We start from the raw sequence: 17,815 nt of genomic DNA, 5'->3' as shown, positions 1-17,815 counted from the left end.
TAACTATCCCACACATATCTTTATTAATTCCACCTGAACTTGAAGCTACGATCGATCCAATCAATTGGGTTTTCTTTAATTCTACCTGAACTTGAACTTGAAGCTACGATCGATCCAATCAATTGGGTCTTCTAAATTCCACCTGAACTTGAAGCTACGATTGATCCAATCAATTGGGTCTTCTCCTATCCAAATCAATCCCAAAATTTCATTAGTTGACTATCAATATTTCGAAAATTGACGAATCATATTTTAAAGACAATCTATAACATTATGGCTTATTATCCTTATAGTAGGACGGTAGCTTGAATGCGACTTCTACGACTACTCAATCGATTGGAATAAACTAAGGGAAGAAGATTTCTCTCAGTAACCTAACTCGCTACGTCTCCTGTTTCTACCAAATAAATCCAGAATACCCAATTTCAGTACAGTTATTCAAATGACCAAATACTAGCTACTAGTAGTACAAAACAACAAACGGCCTATCCAAGCTTCGAAGTAGTCTTTATAAACAGAGGGCCACAAATAATAAGTAGATAAATAACCTCCACATATGGTACATGCAATCATAAATCACTGAAGTTTCTTGTTGGATTGGTTGGTTCTCTTCTTCTCTTTCTCCTACGCGATGGTTTTCAGCTGGATTGATTGGGACGCCATTGATGCAGCTCGAGCTGGAGAGATTTCAGAGACCACCAACACAGAGTCCCCCTGTTTCACCAACCCCTTCGATTTCACAAGCTCGATGCCCCTCCAGATGTTTGCTTCAATGTCTTCTGAGAGCTCAATGCGCAGAGGAAACACTCCCCATTGCAGATTCAAAGCCATTCTTGTGCTATCATCATCGGTCAATGCAAATATAGGCGGCCTTGGGCGGTTGCGGGATAGAAGAGATGCCATGTGTCCTTGCGTTGTGAGCACAAATATGGCGTCTACTGAAAGCCTGTTAGCTGCCAAAAACAACATGGAGATGTTTGTTTTGGTGGAAACGTGGGCCAAATGCAATTAGCAACACTCAAACAAAACAGTAGTTTTCGTTCAAAGGTAAATTAATTTACTTCTTGACACCTAACTAAGTGCAAGGATCAGTTCTACAACAGCTTTATACCACAAAAACATTTGCCTAATTAATTCGTCGAACTTAAAAATATGCTACGACCTATTAAATACAAAATTAGAAAATTAAAAGATTTATCATACACAATTAAAAGATTTATCATACACATATTTGTTTTTAAAGTTAATGAACTTATCAAACATACAAAAGAAAGATTATGAATATATTACACACTTTTTAAAGTTCAAGATCTTATTGGATACATAATTGAAAGTTTAAGAACCTTTTAGACATTTTTTTGAAAGGCCCGCGACCAATAAATACAAACCTAAAAATTTAGGAACTAAACTAAATATCTCTAACGGCCTCCCATACGCAAGTTTCACACAGGTTCATGGACTTTTAGAAGCTATTCTTGTGCTTGTAAAAATTACTCTTCACTTTTACGAAGGTTTTAAGACTATTCTTGAAATATAAATATTTTAGAATTTAAGACAGGCCAATATATTCTATAAAGAATTATTGAATAAAAGCCAAAAACCAAACTGTTTTACCTAATTCAGAAGCAGAATTGCAAATTTCTTCTGCAATGCGATCGTGCAATGACACCCCAAGTTGATAGTGGGGAAGGAAGTTTTCCCTATTTTCTTCGCGACTCCATAACTCCATTCGGCAGCTGGCCATCTGTAGAACCGAAAGCGCTTTCTGTCCATATGATCCTATCGCAGACTCCCCAGATAACATTAATGCATCAGCATACTGTCGGACAGCCTCCGAAACATCTGCAACCTATTCAACACCCCACCAAAATGGATCATCATTATAGTCTTCAACATTTTGAAAATCATTCCAAACATGCCTGAAATTAGAAACCGAAGATAAATTTTTCATACCTCAGCTCGTGTTGGAGTAGGATATTCAACCATCGACTCTAGAAGTTGGGAAGCTATGATCACTGGTTTGTTCAGTTCCCTACAAACACTAGTTATTTCCTCTTGGATTGCTGGTATCTGCTCCAGCGGAATTTCAACCCCAAGATCTCCTCGAGCCACCATGATTCCATCAGAGGCCTCTATAATTTCTTCCAGATTCTGAAGAGACTCCAAGCTTTCAATCTTAGCCAATACCCTTACGGATCTGTGCATGAAAACAGATTTCCCCCTTCATCACTAAATTGAGTTATGAAATTACCCAAAATATCTGTTTCAGTAGCAATATTTTGCCGGAAATTTTTATGGAAAAGAATGTCTCTATAATTTATCGTTCATGCATAGTAGTGGTAGTGATAGTGATAGTGATAGTTCAACCCAATTCATGGTAAAAGTTGACTTCTTATGCTTACTTTGCTGATTTTGTTGATAGGTAGTTCTTTAGATGCTTGACAGGATCAGCACCGTTCACGAAGGAAAGGGCAATGAAGTTGACGCCTTCCGCAATGCCAAATTCAATGTCCGACCAATCCTGTAATACACCATGAAAAAACAGGGTTTAAACGCAGAGATCCGGCATCATCCAAGAAGACATGATTAATTGAATTCTTTTACTCATGTTTATGCATTAATATGAAAAGGCCAATCAATAAAATACATCATATCTTAAAGTTTCAACTTCATAAATGTAACACCCAAACCCACCGCTAGTAGATATTGTTCGCTTTGGCCCGTTATGTATCACTATCAGGCTCACGGTTCTAAAACGCGTCTACTAGAAAGAGGTTTCTACACCCTTACAAGGAATACTTTTGAGGTTTCTACACCCTTACAAGGAATACTTTGTTCCCCTCTCCAACCGATGTGGAATCTCACCATCCACTTCTTGGGGGCCAACGTCCTTGTTGGCACACCACCGGGTGTTTGGCTCTAATACCATTTGTAACAGTCCAAACCCACCGCTAGCAGATATTGTCCGCTTTTGCCCGTTCGTATCGCCGTCAACCTCATGGTTTTAAAATGTGTTTACTAGAGAGAGGTTTCCCTTCTCCAACTGATGTGGAATCTCACAATCCACTCCCATTGGTAGCCCAACGTCCTTGTTAGCACACCGCTCAGTATTTGGCTCTGATACCATTCGCAACAGCCCAAATCCACTGCTAGTAGATATTGTCTGCTTTAGCCCATTATATATCGTCATCAAATTCACGGTTTTAAAACGTGTCTACTAGGGAGAGATTTTCTCCCCTTATAAGAAATGTTTCGTTCTCATCGCCAAGATGAAATCTCACACTAAAATCAACTCACATATTTCATTACAACTAAATTTCTCAGAATGAGTATTGATATGCAGCAGAGACACGTTCCTACCTTACTCGACAGCGTTGGAGACTCGTGATTTCTCACAACAACCCTCCCATCTCTCCAAAAGCTGTACTTTGCTCGAGGAAGAAACAAACCAGGGTCTGTGCACTTGCAGCTTAAATCATTCCCAATCTTTTCAATAACCTCAAAGGTTGCCATTCCTCCATCAATTACAACTGAATCACCCACTTGAATACCTGCCCAAACTCGTAAAAGAAAGCTCATCAACATCAAACTCATATTCTAAGTAACTTGTGGGATTCAAATATTTCTTCTAATCACAATTCAGAAGACGAAGAAACAAGAGATTCAAGACACACCTTCAGAGAAACCTTCATAGCTCGCTTGAACAGTGAATGAACGATAGCCCTCAAATTTCTCAGCAGTAAACAACCAGATTGAACCATCCTGAACAATTATCGCCAGAAAATTTAGACTCAGTGTTCTTAATTTACAGAAGAAAACAGTGAACATAGTAACATATTTCAGTTAAATAGCAGCAAAAAATAACAGAGACATAACATTTACCTCTACTTTTATGGAGGAAGGAGCTCCATGATCAACCACATGAATCTGACTCCCTTCAGTATCGATCATCACCGAAATACAGAATCCTTTCCCCTCATTTAACTTCTTGATCTTCCTAATCACATCGCAATGCCACTCTCTCGAATTGTGGCACATATTCAATCTCGCAATGTTCATACCTTCCAATGCCAACTTCTCCAGATCCTCAATCGCACTACACGCAGGGCCAATAGTACATACAAGCTTCGTCTTCCTCATCCCTAAAAATCCTTTCTCCTTCAACTCCCTTTCCGCTACAACATCAAGCCCTAATGTCGCTTCTAAGCCCTCCAATCTTCTCAATCTCTCCGCATCCTCCAAATCCACTTGCATTACCGCTTTCACCCCATTTCCAACTCTCCCCGACGTCCTCCTTCGATTGCACCAAACTGTTCGACCGAAAACCGGTATGCCAAAACCCGAACGCTTCACATCTAATACAGGCTTTTTCGCAACAAAATTGCAACCAGCACGAATCATCATAGCATTTACCTCCGCCATTGACAAAGAGCAACAAAAGAAAAAAGCTCAGCAGCTATCTTCGTCCTTCTTTAGCAACAGGCCTTTGATAGCCTTCGAATAGTATTGTCCGCCGAGTTTGGACCAGCGGTAACGAACAGTGGTGGATTTGACAAGAAAAGCAGAAGAAGAATATTCGGCGAGAAGATTTATTGCGTAAAACCCTAATATAGTTGTAAATCTTGAAGACTTTTGGCGCTCTGTTAGGTGCTGATCAATATTAATTAATTTAAACTTACCGGTCAACTAACTTTCCCGGCGTTTTGTCTGATTCTGCCACGTGGCGGCCGGCCACTGTTGCCTGCAGTTTTGTCTTATGCCGTAACCTTCTTGCCTTTTCTTTTCTTTTTTGAAATTTTTTGAATTTTCGAAAATGTTAAACATGTTTTTCTTATTTAATTTTAATTATAATAATACCTTCATTTCTATTATGATTTTGCCACGCAATAATGTTTTCAAAATACATTAACGACTAATAAAATAGTTTTTAAAATGTTTTATTATTATTATTTTTTAATTCAAATGCTTTTATTCAGAGGAATAAAATTTAAAAAATAAATACAAAATTTTAGATAAAAAGTAATTATCAATAAAAACATATATGGGGAGTGGACAAAGATGTACGGAAGGCATATGCAAGACCCACCAATATAAATGCTTTGGTGGTAGACAGCTCACAGCTCGAGATGTCTCCTTTGATAACTTAATCAAAATTGTTTTTTATAAATTCGTGATTCGAATTGCTCTCCAAGATAGTTTGATCATAACTACTTAAAATATGATAGAATGGAAATCTAAACCTAAGAATTGCAAATGAATAAAGCTTAAGAACCATGATATGCAACTTTCATTTTAAAATCAACGAACTAAAGCAATTTAATTTTCCTGTTCAACACATTGTGAAAGATGGAGTTAATCCTGAGAAGTTATGTGGGTAATTTGTACTGCAGTATTATACAGAAAATATGAAAATTTGGTCAGACAACAAAAACAGGATTCTGTAGAGAAAAAACAAGATAGAGCAAGACTTAATAAGCTGTTTCCCGACTAGCCCTGTAATAGGATTCACCCAGCGGATGATACAGTAACCGAAGGAAGTTCCACTAAGCCTTCGGTATTGGTGCACAGTGGATGGTGCCTTACTCCTCTGATGTCTGAGAGGAGAGCAAAGTCAATCACATCAGAGTCTACACTTATCGAGCCTCAGATATTAAGTAAACCACTACGAAAACCTTCACATTTGAGGGTTGATAAGACGACAAGTGTCTTTCGTAAGTAGTAAGGGAAGAGCTTATTGAATGCTAAACGTCAAACCTCAGTATCTCTACCCCGCCCTGCATGAGGATTAATGCAGTAACCGAAGGAAATGCCACTACGCCTTCGGTGTTGGCGCACAGTGGAGGGTGCCTGCACTCTTAAATCAATAACCTATTCCTACCCAATTCAAATGTTGTAACTCTCCTGCTCATCAATACCACGATAATCTATAATTTTAAATTTTAAAATTAAAAAATAAATTAAAATTCTCTGTATCCAAATATATCTGGTATATTCTTATCGTCTACCATAGAGTCTGTGTGACATAATTATTTCATATAGAAATATAATAAAAAGTTGTTCAAATATTGAATCTCTGTATAAGCACAAAATACTCTCAAATTTCAGCAATTTGGTGTGCATTGCTTTCTAATTCTAACTACTATTGTCTTTGCTTTCGAGGAGTTTTATCATAACATTTGACTCGAGGTTAAATGTATGCACAAAAACACTCCAAATTTTAACATATAAGCACGTTTTTTCATTTAATACACGAATCAACTATTATTGTGTCGATTTCTAATCCTACTAGAGCGTCTGACCGGAGTCACGATCTCTTCGTCTCCATTTTTCTGCAAAAAAAAAAAAAAAAAAAAAAAACGAGGCAATTGCCACGCTGATTAGAAACAAAAATTCCAAAATTTCAAAATTTTCAAAAATTTTATTAGTTATTATTGTACTATTTAAATTTCAACCGTTATAAATATAGTTTCTATTTAAAAAATAAAATAAATTATTATAATTAAAAAAAGTACTCTATATCATTTTCATTTTCAAATCTAAAAACATTAAAATAATAATAATAATTTAAATCACTAATTTAAGGGAAAAAAGGAAAAAAAAAAAAAAGAAAAAAAAAAGGTAAGTTTTGAGATACTCACATGCTTGATTGGGATCTTCTCATAAGTTGTGAAACGCCCATAAGATGGAGAAGCCGAAGAGGACACTGAGTATTCATCCAAAGAAGAAGAAGCCATAGATTCTCTTCGTGAATTCTCCATTCTAATCTTCCTCCTCCCATGGCTATGGCTCTGAACTTCACTCGATCTCGTCGCTGCTTCAGCGATAGATTCTCTTCTTGAATTCTCCCTCCTCACATGGCTATGGCTTTGAAATTCACTCGATCTTTTCGCTGCTTCTGTTTCTCCTTCTCTCACGCTGCTGTACTGGAAAAAACTACTCGTTTCAGAAGAGCAAAATTCTCCAGCCATATCATCGTCATCATCATCCAGTGCATCTTCTTCTTCTTCCTCTTCCACCAGACTCTGGTTTGTCTTCTTATCTTTCAGCAATGGCTCCTCTTGCTGCTCTTCAGCAATGGCCGCTGTGGATGTTGTTCGTCTTGAGCCTGATTTTCTTGCATAAATCAGTCCTGCAGGTATAATAAGAAATAATCCTAGCAGTATTGCAGATATTATTGCAGCCGTGTTCTGTGTGAAATCACGAGAGATTCCGGTGGCTGTTCTGATGAGATCGACGATTTTGCCGCCATTTTCTTCTTCAACATCAGATTGATGTTCAGATGGAGGAGAAGAAACTGGAGGTGACTGGTATTGAAATTCTGTGTTCGTTTCTTCCTGTGTTTCCTCTGTTGCTGCTGCTTGTTCAATTTCATAATGTGTTTCCCCTGTTGCTGCTGCTTGTTCAATTTCATAATGTGTTTCCCCTGTTGCTGCTGCTTGTTCAATTTCATAATGTGTTTCCCCTGTTGCTGCTGCTTGTTCAATTTGACCATGTAATTTAAAATCAGACGATGAAGAAGCTTTGAAATTCTCTACGGTTTTCTCTTGAACGGATTCTTCTTCAACGATTTCTAGTAATGATTCTTCAGAAGCCTCGTCATTCTCTTCTTCTCTGTCTTTCTGATCATTGGCTTTGGCTTCAGTCTTTTGAAACGGTTCTTCTTCTACTTCTTCGTTCTGAGATTCTCTTTCAACTGTTTCGATTCCAATTTCTCTCTCCTTCATGGCTTCGGTATCTTGTGCTTCTTCTTGCTGTTCTTGTCCCTCTATATTCTGACCTTCTCCCTCAATATGTTCAATGATTTCTTGTAATGATTCTTCAGAAGCCTCGTCATTCTCTTTTTCACTGTTTTCTGAATCATTGGTTCTCGCCTCAATCTCTTGAAACGACTGTTCTTCTACTTCTTCATTCTGAGATTCTCTTTCAACAGTTTGGATGCCAATTTCTTTCACCTTTATGGCTTCCTCTTGTGCATCTTCTTCTTGTTCTTGTCCCTCTTTATTCTGACCTTCTCTGTCCTTCATGGCTTCCATTGCATTCATCAAATTGTTTTCTTCTTCCCACACGTTCTGATGAGACAATACAAGACACTGTTCATCCTTATTGACATCTCCGTAGAAAAACTCAGTTTGGTTCAGATGTATCAATGGCGGCCCTCCTCTGAAGTTGAAAACCACATCAGAAATAAAAGAGATGGAATTCGCATGCCAAATCTCAAGTTTCCCAACCAACACATTGAAATTCGTTTTAGCAGACGCGAAAATTTCAGACTGATCCCCCATTGTTAACAAGGTTGATCTTTCGAAGATAGTTGGATCATGGACATTCACAACACAAATCGACAAGCAAGCAGTAAACAAAATCAAAAGCAGAGAACTGATCTTGAATATCCTAGACAACAGAGGCTTCGACGACTTTTTAACTTCCGTGGGGCCTTGTTCAGAAACATCAACCTCTTCTTCTTTTTCTTCTTCTTTCATCTGCGATTCATTGGAAGAAACTTCATCAGATTCCTTCTGTGGATCTTCACAGTCAGTCTCCTCCGAAGTGGAAAAGAGTTCCTCAAATCTACCGTCTGGTCGATTGATTCTTCGGTTTGGGTTGTAATGGAGGAACTGTGGCCTTGGCGACAGATAATTAGTTTTAGGATCATAAGGAGTGATTATGGGATCAGCATCCATAGGTGCTATCATTGGAGAAGAAACTGGACTGATGTTAAAACTTGGGTCAAGATTAACACAATCCACTTCTTCAGTAAAATTACTGTTAACCGAAGACTCTAAAGCGTTGTTCGAGACAGCTTCCAAATCAGAAAATCTCATAATCTTTGAAGCTTCGGGAGTTACAGCTGCAATGTCGGAATCTGAAATCGGACCGATTTCAGGCTCTGCATCGGCCTCGACTGCCACTGTTACAGCTTCTGGGTTCGGATCGTGTCCATGTCGGTATGTGGATTCTGAATCGTCATAGGAATCAGAAATAACCTCAAAACCACCGAATGTCACAGTTTTAGAAGATTTGGAAGATGCTGCTGCAATGGCAGATTTAGCAATCGGAACAATTCCAGACTTCGAATCGGTTACAGCTGCTATTGTTACCAACTCCGGGTTCAAATTATATCGGTAAGCAGATTCTGAATCCTCGTACGAACCAGAAATGACCTCAACACCACCGAATCTCACTGTTTTTGTTGATTTAGGATTTGAAATTAGAGGCATTGGAGGGTTCGTATCGGATTCAAATGCCATTGACGCCTCAGGAGTTGGATTCACCGAGTTGAGTGAAGAGCTTTTCATGCCGGAAAATGAAAGAGACGACCGAACTGGCTCGTTCCGATCGCCCAGAATCTTCTTCTTCGGAGAGACGGCAATCTTGGAGGCAGCGGAAATTGTAGACGACATGAAATTCTTCATCGATTTTCCGACCGTCGGCGAACGGACTCGGGTGAGTTTTGGACTCTGATCTTTCCCATTTTCTTTATCCTCATTGTCTCGAGAAGTAAATAAAATTTCTCTGCTCACAGAATTCCTTTGTGGAGGATAATCTGCAACTTTTATTCAAAGAAACAAATAAGAACAAAGATCGCAGAAACGTTGGAGATGGAAATCATCATGTTTAGAAGAACAAAGAAGGAAGGGATTATATCGATGGAAGAATCGAAATGGCTATGCTAGTGAGCACCAGAGATTCTTTTATTCTGTAACCCTAACCCTAATAAATTTTCTCATCCAATTTCTCGGCAACCAAACAAATTTCCAGTTCTAAAGGAAGAAACCAAGCAAGGAGAGAGCAAAATCAGAGCAAAACATAAAGGAAAAGCAGATATTCTAAGCCACTTTCCCAGCAACCAAACAGAATTAAACCACTCTAAGATCACAGGAAAGAAACTAAGCATGAAGAAAACTCAAACAAACCGGATGGATTATTCGCCGGAGTGATCGGATTCAAGCTTTTCAAACTGGTGGCGATCGACGGCTTCGAAAACGGATTACTGGAGAAGCTCCGGTAGACAGGGTTGCTGATTTCGGAATTTCTAGAAATAGGGCTTGTTCTTCCGGTCACCATCGACGGTGAAGATGATCTGTTAGACGGCAGCGCCATTAAAATGGATTTGGGTGAAGATTTCAGATATAAAGGAAAAGAGAAATTTGAGAGATTCAAATTGGATCAGAAATGAAATGTCGGCGAAATTATTTAAGGGGAGAGAGAGGGGGTTTTGGTGAAGATGATTCCTTGGCTTCTTGGTTAGTAACGGCTAGTTTTCAAATTTAATGAAGGGATCTTCTGGAATTTTAAAAATAGAGGGTTTTGTATTGGACCGTTGGAGTTGCGAAGAATAGGTAAGCAAGCGTGCGAATTTGGGAAGGAATAGAAGCGTTTATAGCCGTTGGATCGATATCTACGGATTGAGTAGATCCATGCATGTAGCCGTTGACAGAATTTTCCTTCCGCCCATGTTTTTTTTTTAAAAAATAATTTCCCTTCCATGTTGATTATAATTTATTTCAAAAGGAAAAAAAAAATTAATTAATATACCACTATCGTTGATATACTTTTTATAAATCTTATAATTAATTATTTTAAGTTTAATTATACAAAAATAATAATTTCAATGCCCGAAAATAATGGTGCATGTCTTAAAAAAAAATGTACAAAGTGATGATAATATATATTTTTTAGTGAGTTTTTTTTGTGATTTTGTTTTTATTTTATTTATTCGTTGTTAGCAAATTTAGCTGAGAACAAGGTAGACTTATATTTGAGATTTAATTTACGCACAAATAATTTTGAATACATTTGACTTTATATTGCTGACGTAAAACCTACAAGTGCATTAAATTAAAAAATCGTTTAAAATCCTCTCGATAGAAATTATCAAATCATTACCAATAAGAATTCTTAGTAGAACTATCCTATATTAACTTTAATATTAATTTATTTTTATTCACTAGGTTTATGTTAAATTATAAAATTAATTTTGTGATTTAAAAAATGAAATAAATTATTTAGGCAAATTACCAAACCTAATAAAAAATTTATGATAAATTTTAATTTTCTCTAATAGGGATCAAATTTATAATTTAATCTTATTTTAATATCGTCGAACTCGATCCGTAGTGAACAACGTCATGATATTATCTTTGAGGGAAATTTATAAAAATGTTAAAATACTATTATAGTCCATGTCTAGTTCTATCCTAATTCAACAATATATATAAATATAAAAAGCGCCAAATCCCTTTAGTGTTTCATTTCATCCACTCGCAGTCTTTTTCACCTCGACCTTCCTCCCTCCATTTTTAGAATCCTTAATCCCTGCACAGCTCCGTTCATCGCCTCCACCAATCTTCCATTACATCACCTTACAACCCTCCGCCATGTCCCGTTCTCTCCTTCGAGCTTTTCCTTTCTCCACTCTTCGCCCCAAGCCTCCTCAATTTCTCCCCATCTTCCACCACATTTCCCATCTCCGCCTTGTCAAATCCATTTCCAGAACTCGGAGATCGGTTTCCTCATTGTCAGCTTCCGCCGCCGAAACGCTCGTTCCCAGTTCGAATTCTCAGTTGCCTCTTAAAGACTCTTCAGTGGATCAATCTTACTGCCTTCTGCGGTGAATTGTCGGTTGACGATGTTGGGAAACGGGTTCGGCTGTGTGGTTGGGTCTCCTTGCATAGGGTTCACGGTGGTCTAACGTCTCTCAATCTTCGAGACCACAGTGGTATTGTTCAAGTGCTTATTTTTATGTGTTTTTGTTACTTCTGTTTGAATTCTTGGGACTGGCAAGTTCTAATGTTGTGAATTGGTTTTTACTGCTTGAATTAGGTGACTACGCTCCCCAACGAGTTTCCAGATGCTCATTCGACTATTAATGACTTGTGGCTTGAGTATGTTGTTGCTGTAGAAGGCACTGTACGGTCTCGGCCTGGCGATTCAGTTAATGTAAAAATGAAAACAGGCTTGATAGAGGTATGTAATAACTTTGATTTTATTTTACTGTTCATGTAGCCTGCCATTAGATTGGAAATGTTTTCAGTTTTCTCACTCAATAAATTATGCTCATGCTTGCCCTCTGTAGATGAACACGAGTCTCCACAATGGTATGATATTGTACACTTTGAGCATAAGCTCTCGTGGCTTTGCTTTGGGCTTCCCCAAAAGGTCTCATACCAATGTAGGTAGTATTCATTGATTATAAACTCATGATCATTCCCTAAATTAGCCGATGTGGGACTTTCATCATCATGGTCCCATGGCCATCTCCGAATGAACAAGAATTTTAAGCTAGATTTTGAATTTTCAAGTATTTAATCTCAGGCTTGAACCTAGTATGTTGGAGGAATTTCCGAACATCACAAGCCTTTGCAAAATAAATCATTCATTCTTGCTAAGAAACAATTCTGAGAGTTTCTGGTCACGGTTGTTAAAGATAGATCAGTCGAAGTGTTTAGTTCTTTTGGGTGTCCTGGAGTCGCCACATAAATGCTGCTTCTAGCATGGAACACTTGTTTTGGTTGCATGGTATATTTATCTCAACTTGAAGGCAAGAATTCTAAGGTTGTAGCCATTAAAGCACCCTTTTTAAAGGGGAAACTTCAGAATTTTTGAAGGAGGGGATATAGATCGGGTTTGTGGGATTTAGTTTTATGTTGTGAAAGGAACAAGCGAATTTTCAATGATAAGGCATCTCATTTTGATAATTTTATGGAAATCGTTCTTTGTCACACTCTTTATTGGTGTAAATCCTCACATCTCTTTAAGGATTAAAGTCTTTCTACTTCACTCACTTGTTGGAAATCTTTTTTGTATCTACCTATGGTGGAGCGAGCCCTTTTGTACATTTCATTCATCAATGAAATCAACATCAGTTCATAAACTTGTAGAGCATAATATTCATTCCCTTTTAAGACATTTCGTGCCAAAAGTTCATAAATGGAAATGGAGGTGTTGAGGGAGTGCAGTTAGGTCCACATATTTTATGTTTTTCTGTATTCACAGAATGCCTATTCTTTGAGGTGGTGAAGTTTTCATGTAACTAATTAAATTACCTTTTCCTCAAAAAAACAAGAAAAAAAAAAAAAAAAAAAAAAAAAAAAAAAAAGAAGAAGAAGAAGAAAGAAAAGAAAAAAAAAACAAAACATAATTGTTATTTCCCGACAAAGAAGATATCAAATATAACATAATTTTTTTTTTCATACAAAACGTACTTCATAGTTGTGTTTCTTTACCTTTGTTTGTTATATGGATTGTGTTTTTTTCATGGCTTGCAGGTCTGATTCAGTTTAAATGTGTATTTTGAAGCCAGGAACATTTTTTGCTTTGCCTCAAAGTCCACAGCTGTTTAAGCAAATGTTGATGGTGTCTGGTTTCGATAAATACTATCAAATAGCAAGGTACTAATATTTGTATCATCAAGCACCATTTCCATCATGTTTATCGTCTCATTTTGTGTTGATTTATTCTCTTTTCTTTCCAAAAAAAACTATATATGTATATGGAAAATTTGCCTATAGATTTAATGACTAGTATGATTGTTTTCATCAAACTTAGGAGCTAAGTTCTTTCTGCTTTTCCCTTTTGAGTTGTGAGAATCAGATGGCTGTTTTAAGTATGTAGCAGACATCATATTTTCACCTTCAGTTTCATATCCCTTCTTTGTAGGTGTTTCCGAGATGAAGACCTAAGAGCTGACCGACAACCTGAGTTTACACAACTTGATATGGAATTAGCATTTACAACTTTGGAAGACATGCTGAAGCTCAACGAAGATTTGATTAGAAAGGTAGACTCTGATGAGAATTGACTTGATGATTGAATGTTAGAATGCTTGTATCCATTATTATAGGTTGCACTGTTAAAATATTTTAAGAGAGGCAGAGGTAATTGCCACAAACTTTTGCTATCACCACCAAACTTTTAATAACTTATTGTCTGTAAGAGGTAGTAACTACATCCAAGAAGAGGAGAAAAGTTCAACTCCGTCGGGAGATTCAGGCATTCTAAGGGTCCAAGGCCTAAAATACCACTTTATTCATCTTTTGCCCTCCTATTTTTTGGCTGCTGATGGTAAAGAAAAAAAATTATATTTGTAGGTTTTTTGGGAAGTAAAAGGTGTTCAGCTGCCAAATCCTTTCCCGAAGCTTACTTATTCTGAAGCGATGAGTCGATATGGATCAGATAGGCCAGATACAAGATTTGATCTTCAATTGAAAGATGTAAACTTCTCTCCTTTCTACTTCTGGATCTAATTCTGACTTTCAAGATTAAGTTTTCAAATGAAGTTGTTTTTTTTATTGTGTAACGTATGTCTTGAACCAATGAGTGTGCATTGGAAGATGAAACCTTCTAGCTTTTGTTGTGCCTTAAAAGCAGTTTCCTATTGGTCCGACTTGTCAAAATTTTAATTATTTTGCATTACTTTGGAGAATATTCAGTACTTTTTTATCTGTTGAATCTCTTATCTTCTTTGCCGTTTTCTTCTTGTTTCATTGTTCATACAAGTCCGAATGACTTAAGGATTTATTAATATCTTCATTCAATTAAGTCTAATCGGATTGGCCTTTTCATAATATGGCTTTTTGGGTACTGTTTTTGGCATTTGGGCAGATTTGATTGGAAAAACTTTCATCATTCAACTGAACCACGTTGAGGCCTGAATCCATGAATTAAAAATTAAAAGAGATTTAGTCATTTGTATGAATTAAAGATTCCTTTGAATTAGCTAGTAATAGATTTTCTCTTTGGAGCTGCAGGTGTCTGATATTTTTGCAGATTCTTCATTTAAGGTTTTTGCAGACGCCTTGTCTAATGGCGGAATCATCTAAGTGCTGTGTGTGCCCTCCGGTGCCAAAAGGTATTCAAACACAGCTCTTAAAAGATTACCTTTTTTGAAAATTTTAGACGATGGTACTATTTCTTTTCTCTTCAAGATTTCCAATATGCCTAAAAGGTCGATCTTTGAGATCGAATCTGGGTCTTGTTCTTCGGGGAAATCTTTCAGGTGGCATTGAAGGGATTCCTTCCCTAGTATCAAGTTTGGATCCTGCAGGTAGAGAGGAGTTTCTAAGTAGATGCTCTGCTGGACCTGGTGATCTAGTCTTGTTTGCCGTGGGCCATCAAGTATCGGTTAATAAAACTCTCGATAGGCTTAGACTATACGTAGCTAATGAGTTGGGCTTGGTCGACCATGTAAGTTTGTGCCTTCTATATTTTGATTAGTTTTATGCTAAATGTTACTTTCCATTCTCACTTATTTATCGTTTCTGTCCATTTAGTCTAGGCATTCAATTTTGTGGATGACTGATTTCCCAATGTTTGAATGGAACGATCTAGAGCAACGACTTGAGGTTCGACTCGTATACCTACAGTGTATCTTGTGTAGCCTCACATTTTTGCCCTAGTTCGACTCATATACCTACAATGCAATTTTCTCTTTGGCAGGCTTTGCACCACCCTTTTACAGCTCCAAACCCTGAAGACATCGATGATTTACCCTCGGCTCGTGCCTTAGCATATGATATGGTTTACAATGGAGTAGAGGTAGCTACTATTACCCAGATTTTTTTAACTAAAAAACATGAGTATTCAAGCTTCCACTGTAATGGAAACATAAAATGGCCAAAATAAAAATAAAAAAACAAAAGGAGTCTATCTCTACTACAGCTTACTCTCCTCTCGACATTAGTACACTCTTCTCGAGTCGTACACCAAAAAACGTGCTCTCTTCTCGAGTTAAAATTGTGTTCATTGCTTTTGTTGCTGTAGATTGGTGGAGGGAGTTTGAGAATTCACAAACGTGAAGTTCAAGAGAAGGTTCTGGAGATTGTGGGAATCTCTCATGAACAGGTAAAAGATAAAAGGGTTTCATGGTTCATTAATTTGGTTTGGTCCCATTAATTTATGAGGCCGAACTGATTGGTTTGGTTCAGCTGGTCCAGGGAAGATATTATCATCTCCTTCAATATTATTAGTTTTTCTTGTTCTTTTCTGGCTTGGCAGGCAGAAGCGAAGTTTGGTTATTTATTGGAGGCACTAGACATGGGTGCACCCCCTCGTGGTATTAACTTTAAGTCATCCTTATTGTTTAAATGCATTTCAATCATGCCAGTACTAATAATATATTGAAATTTTTAATATTGGGTTGCCTATTTTGATACTAAATCTGGTTCTTTATTTATTTTTATAAGTTCTTTTAGGGGAGACTTGGAAAACTTTCTTAGGTTTTTTTTATTTTTGCATCTGATCTGACTTATGAGAGAATAAGATGAGGAAAGAACTTTCTTTTCAAGTGATTATGGCGAGTTTCTACTTGGTGTTTATGTTAGATTTATAGATTATTTGTCCAATTACGAAGTAGTTTACAATATTTATTCAACCTCTAGGAGACTAGGATTGGAAAATCAGCCAGGCGTGGGCCTTTCAGTAGGGCTTGAAATGACCATAGATATCTTTGAAGACCCCATGTGGAAGATTTAATGATCTAAATTGTTTGTTTGTCGAAAATTAGTGTAACAATCCAAGTCCACTATTAGCAGATATTGTCCGCTTTAGCTTGTTATGCGTTTTCTATGGAGAGGGTCTAGCCCTACTTCGACTGGTGCCTCACACCGGCTAGTGACTGGCTCTGATACCATTTGTAATTGTTCAAGCCCACTGCTAGCAGATATTGTTCTCTTTGGGCTTTCCCTCAAGGTTTTTAAAACGCGTCTACTAGGGAGAGGTTTTCAAACCTTTATAAAGAATGTTTCGTTTCCTTCTCCAACCGATGTGAGATCTCTCACTTAGTGGGTTGTAAGCATAATACAAAGTGGGTCCTCAAATACTTGGTTACCAAAAGAAAGAACGAAACAGAAAAAAGAAGTGCAAAATGAACCGACTAAATAGATGAACGGTGTATTTTATTCGGGATGATAATTGGTGCTTTTATCTCTACTATGACTTCTATTTCATATACATGACTAGTGGTCCTCATAGCCATTAATAATGTCTATTTCTTTTGTTTTAACCCTTTTTCCCCTTGGTGCAGGGGGCATTGCTTATGGGTTGGACAGATTAGTCATGTTATAGGCAGAGGCAAATTCCATTAGGGATGCCATAGCTTTCCCAAAGACAACAACAGCACAATGTGCCCTCACAAAAGCTCCTTCAGAAATAGATCCCCAACAACTCAAGGATTTATCATATCAGAACCAATAAGTTTACATTCAGGTGCTCGTCCAGTTTGGTTCGGTTCAACTTTTAAATTCTATATTCACCTCGCTCACCCGTAATTTTTCGACTCAATGGCCTTGCATATTTTGAATCCGTGTTAGAATGTGATGAACAATGAACACAAAATTTTTATAAGTTAACAAAGTCCATCAAATCCCGTTAACAGGATCGGAGTTCTTTAGTTAACCTAATTTAGTGATGGGCGTTTTAGTTTGATGTCATATACAGTATAGGTATAGAGTGCTGTGTTTGGCTGTTCCTTAATGTCTTTTAATTTGGTTGGGCCGTTTTTGGTGCTTGTGATTTTGGTGCAGACAGGCGATTATCGGTTGTCAAGCAAAAGGTTGAAGCATGTGGATAAGAAGATGGGTGTGCAGATTGCTTGGATTCTCTTACCATAAAAAGGTAAACAATAAAGAGAAATATTGAGGAATTAATTGTCTTGTCAGGATTTTTTAAATTATTGATTAACTAATAAATTACTAACGATACTATGATTTTCATTGCATTTAATTCCTCTTAAATCACTCTTCTTTTGTTCATTAATCTTTAAATTAAATTTGTTAAATTTTCAGTGAATTATAAGGTTTATATATATATATATATA

At 37.2% G+C, this 17,815-nt stretch overlaps 2 protein-coding genes, 1 long non-coding RNA gene and 1 pseudogene across 7 annotated transcripts; 2 read left to right on the top strand and 2 right to left on the bottom strand.

Annotated features, from left to right (window-relative positions):
- Nucleotides 1-364: 364 nt before the first annotated feature.
- LOC111482878 (plastidial pyruvate kinase 1, chloroplastic-like) lies at nucleotides 365-4,623 on the bottom strand. The gene is made up of 7 exons (XM_023128899.1): nucleotides 3,883-4,623; nucleotides 3,675-3,762; nucleotides 3,361-3,551; nucleotides 2,403-2,521; nucleotides 1,954-2,197; nucleotides 1,615-1,849; nucleotides 365-953 (listed from the first exon to the last, which is right to left on the bottom strand). The coding sequence occupies exons 1-7, from the start codon at nucleotides 4,420-4,422 to the stop codon at nucleotides 625-627; spliced, it is 1,746 nt and encodes a 581-aa protein (XP_022984667.1). The 5' UTR covers nucleotides 4,423-4,623; the 3' UTR covers nucleotides 365-624.
- A 1,466-nt stretch (nucleotides 4,624-6,089) lies between these two features.
- LOC111482876 lies at nucleotides 6,090-10,424 on the bottom strand. 5 transcript variants are annotated; one of them, XM_023128897.1, is made up of 4 exons: nucleotides 9,915-10,424; nucleotides 7,454-9,550; nucleotides 6,639-7,336; nucleotides 6,090-6,329 (listed from the first exon to the last, which is right to left on the bottom strand). In XM_023128897.1, the coding sequence occupies exons 1-4, from the start codon at nucleotides 10,099-10,101 to the stop codon at nucleotides 6,255-6,257; spliced, it is 3,057 nt and encodes a 1,018-aa protein (XP_022984665.1). In that variant the 5' UTR covers nucleotides 10,102-10,424; the 3' UTR covers nucleotides 6,090-6,254. The 5 variants fall into 5 exon arrangements, with proteins under 5 accessions (XP_022984665.1, XP_022984663.1, XP_022984664.1 ...); XM_023128895.1 differs by having other exon boundaries at nucleotides 6,639-7,445; nucleotides 7,485-9,550; XM_023128896.1 differs by having other exon boundaries at nucleotides 6,639-7,372; nucleotides 7,490-9,550.
- LOC111482879 lies at nucleotides 9,035-9,917 on the top strand. The gene is made up of 3 exons (XR_002718275.1): nucleotides 9,035-9,122; nucleotides 9,200-9,444; nucleotides 9,524-9,917. It is a non-coding gene; the product is annotated as an uncharacterized LOC111482879 (long non-coding RNA).
- Nucleotides 10,425-11,262: 838 nt separating the features above from the next.
- LOC111482942 lies at nucleotides 11,263-17,715 on the top strand (annotated as a pseudogene).
- Nucleotides 17,716-17,815: the final 100 nt, after the last annotated feature.

This window comes from Cucurbita maxima, unplaced genomic scaffold (assembly GCF_002738345.1).
Source record: "Cucurbita maxima cultivar Rimu unplaced genomic scaffold, Cmax_1.0 Cma_Scf00008, whole genome shotgun sequence".
In the NCBI taxonomy this organism is placed as follows: domain Eukaryota; kingdom Viridiplantae; phylum Streptophyta; class Magnoliopsida; order Cucurbitales; family Cucurbitaceae; genus Cucurbita; species Cucurbita maxima.
The sequence above is the reverse complement of the archived record's forward strand: the minus strand, read 5'-3'. Positions and strand labels throughout refer to the sequence as shown.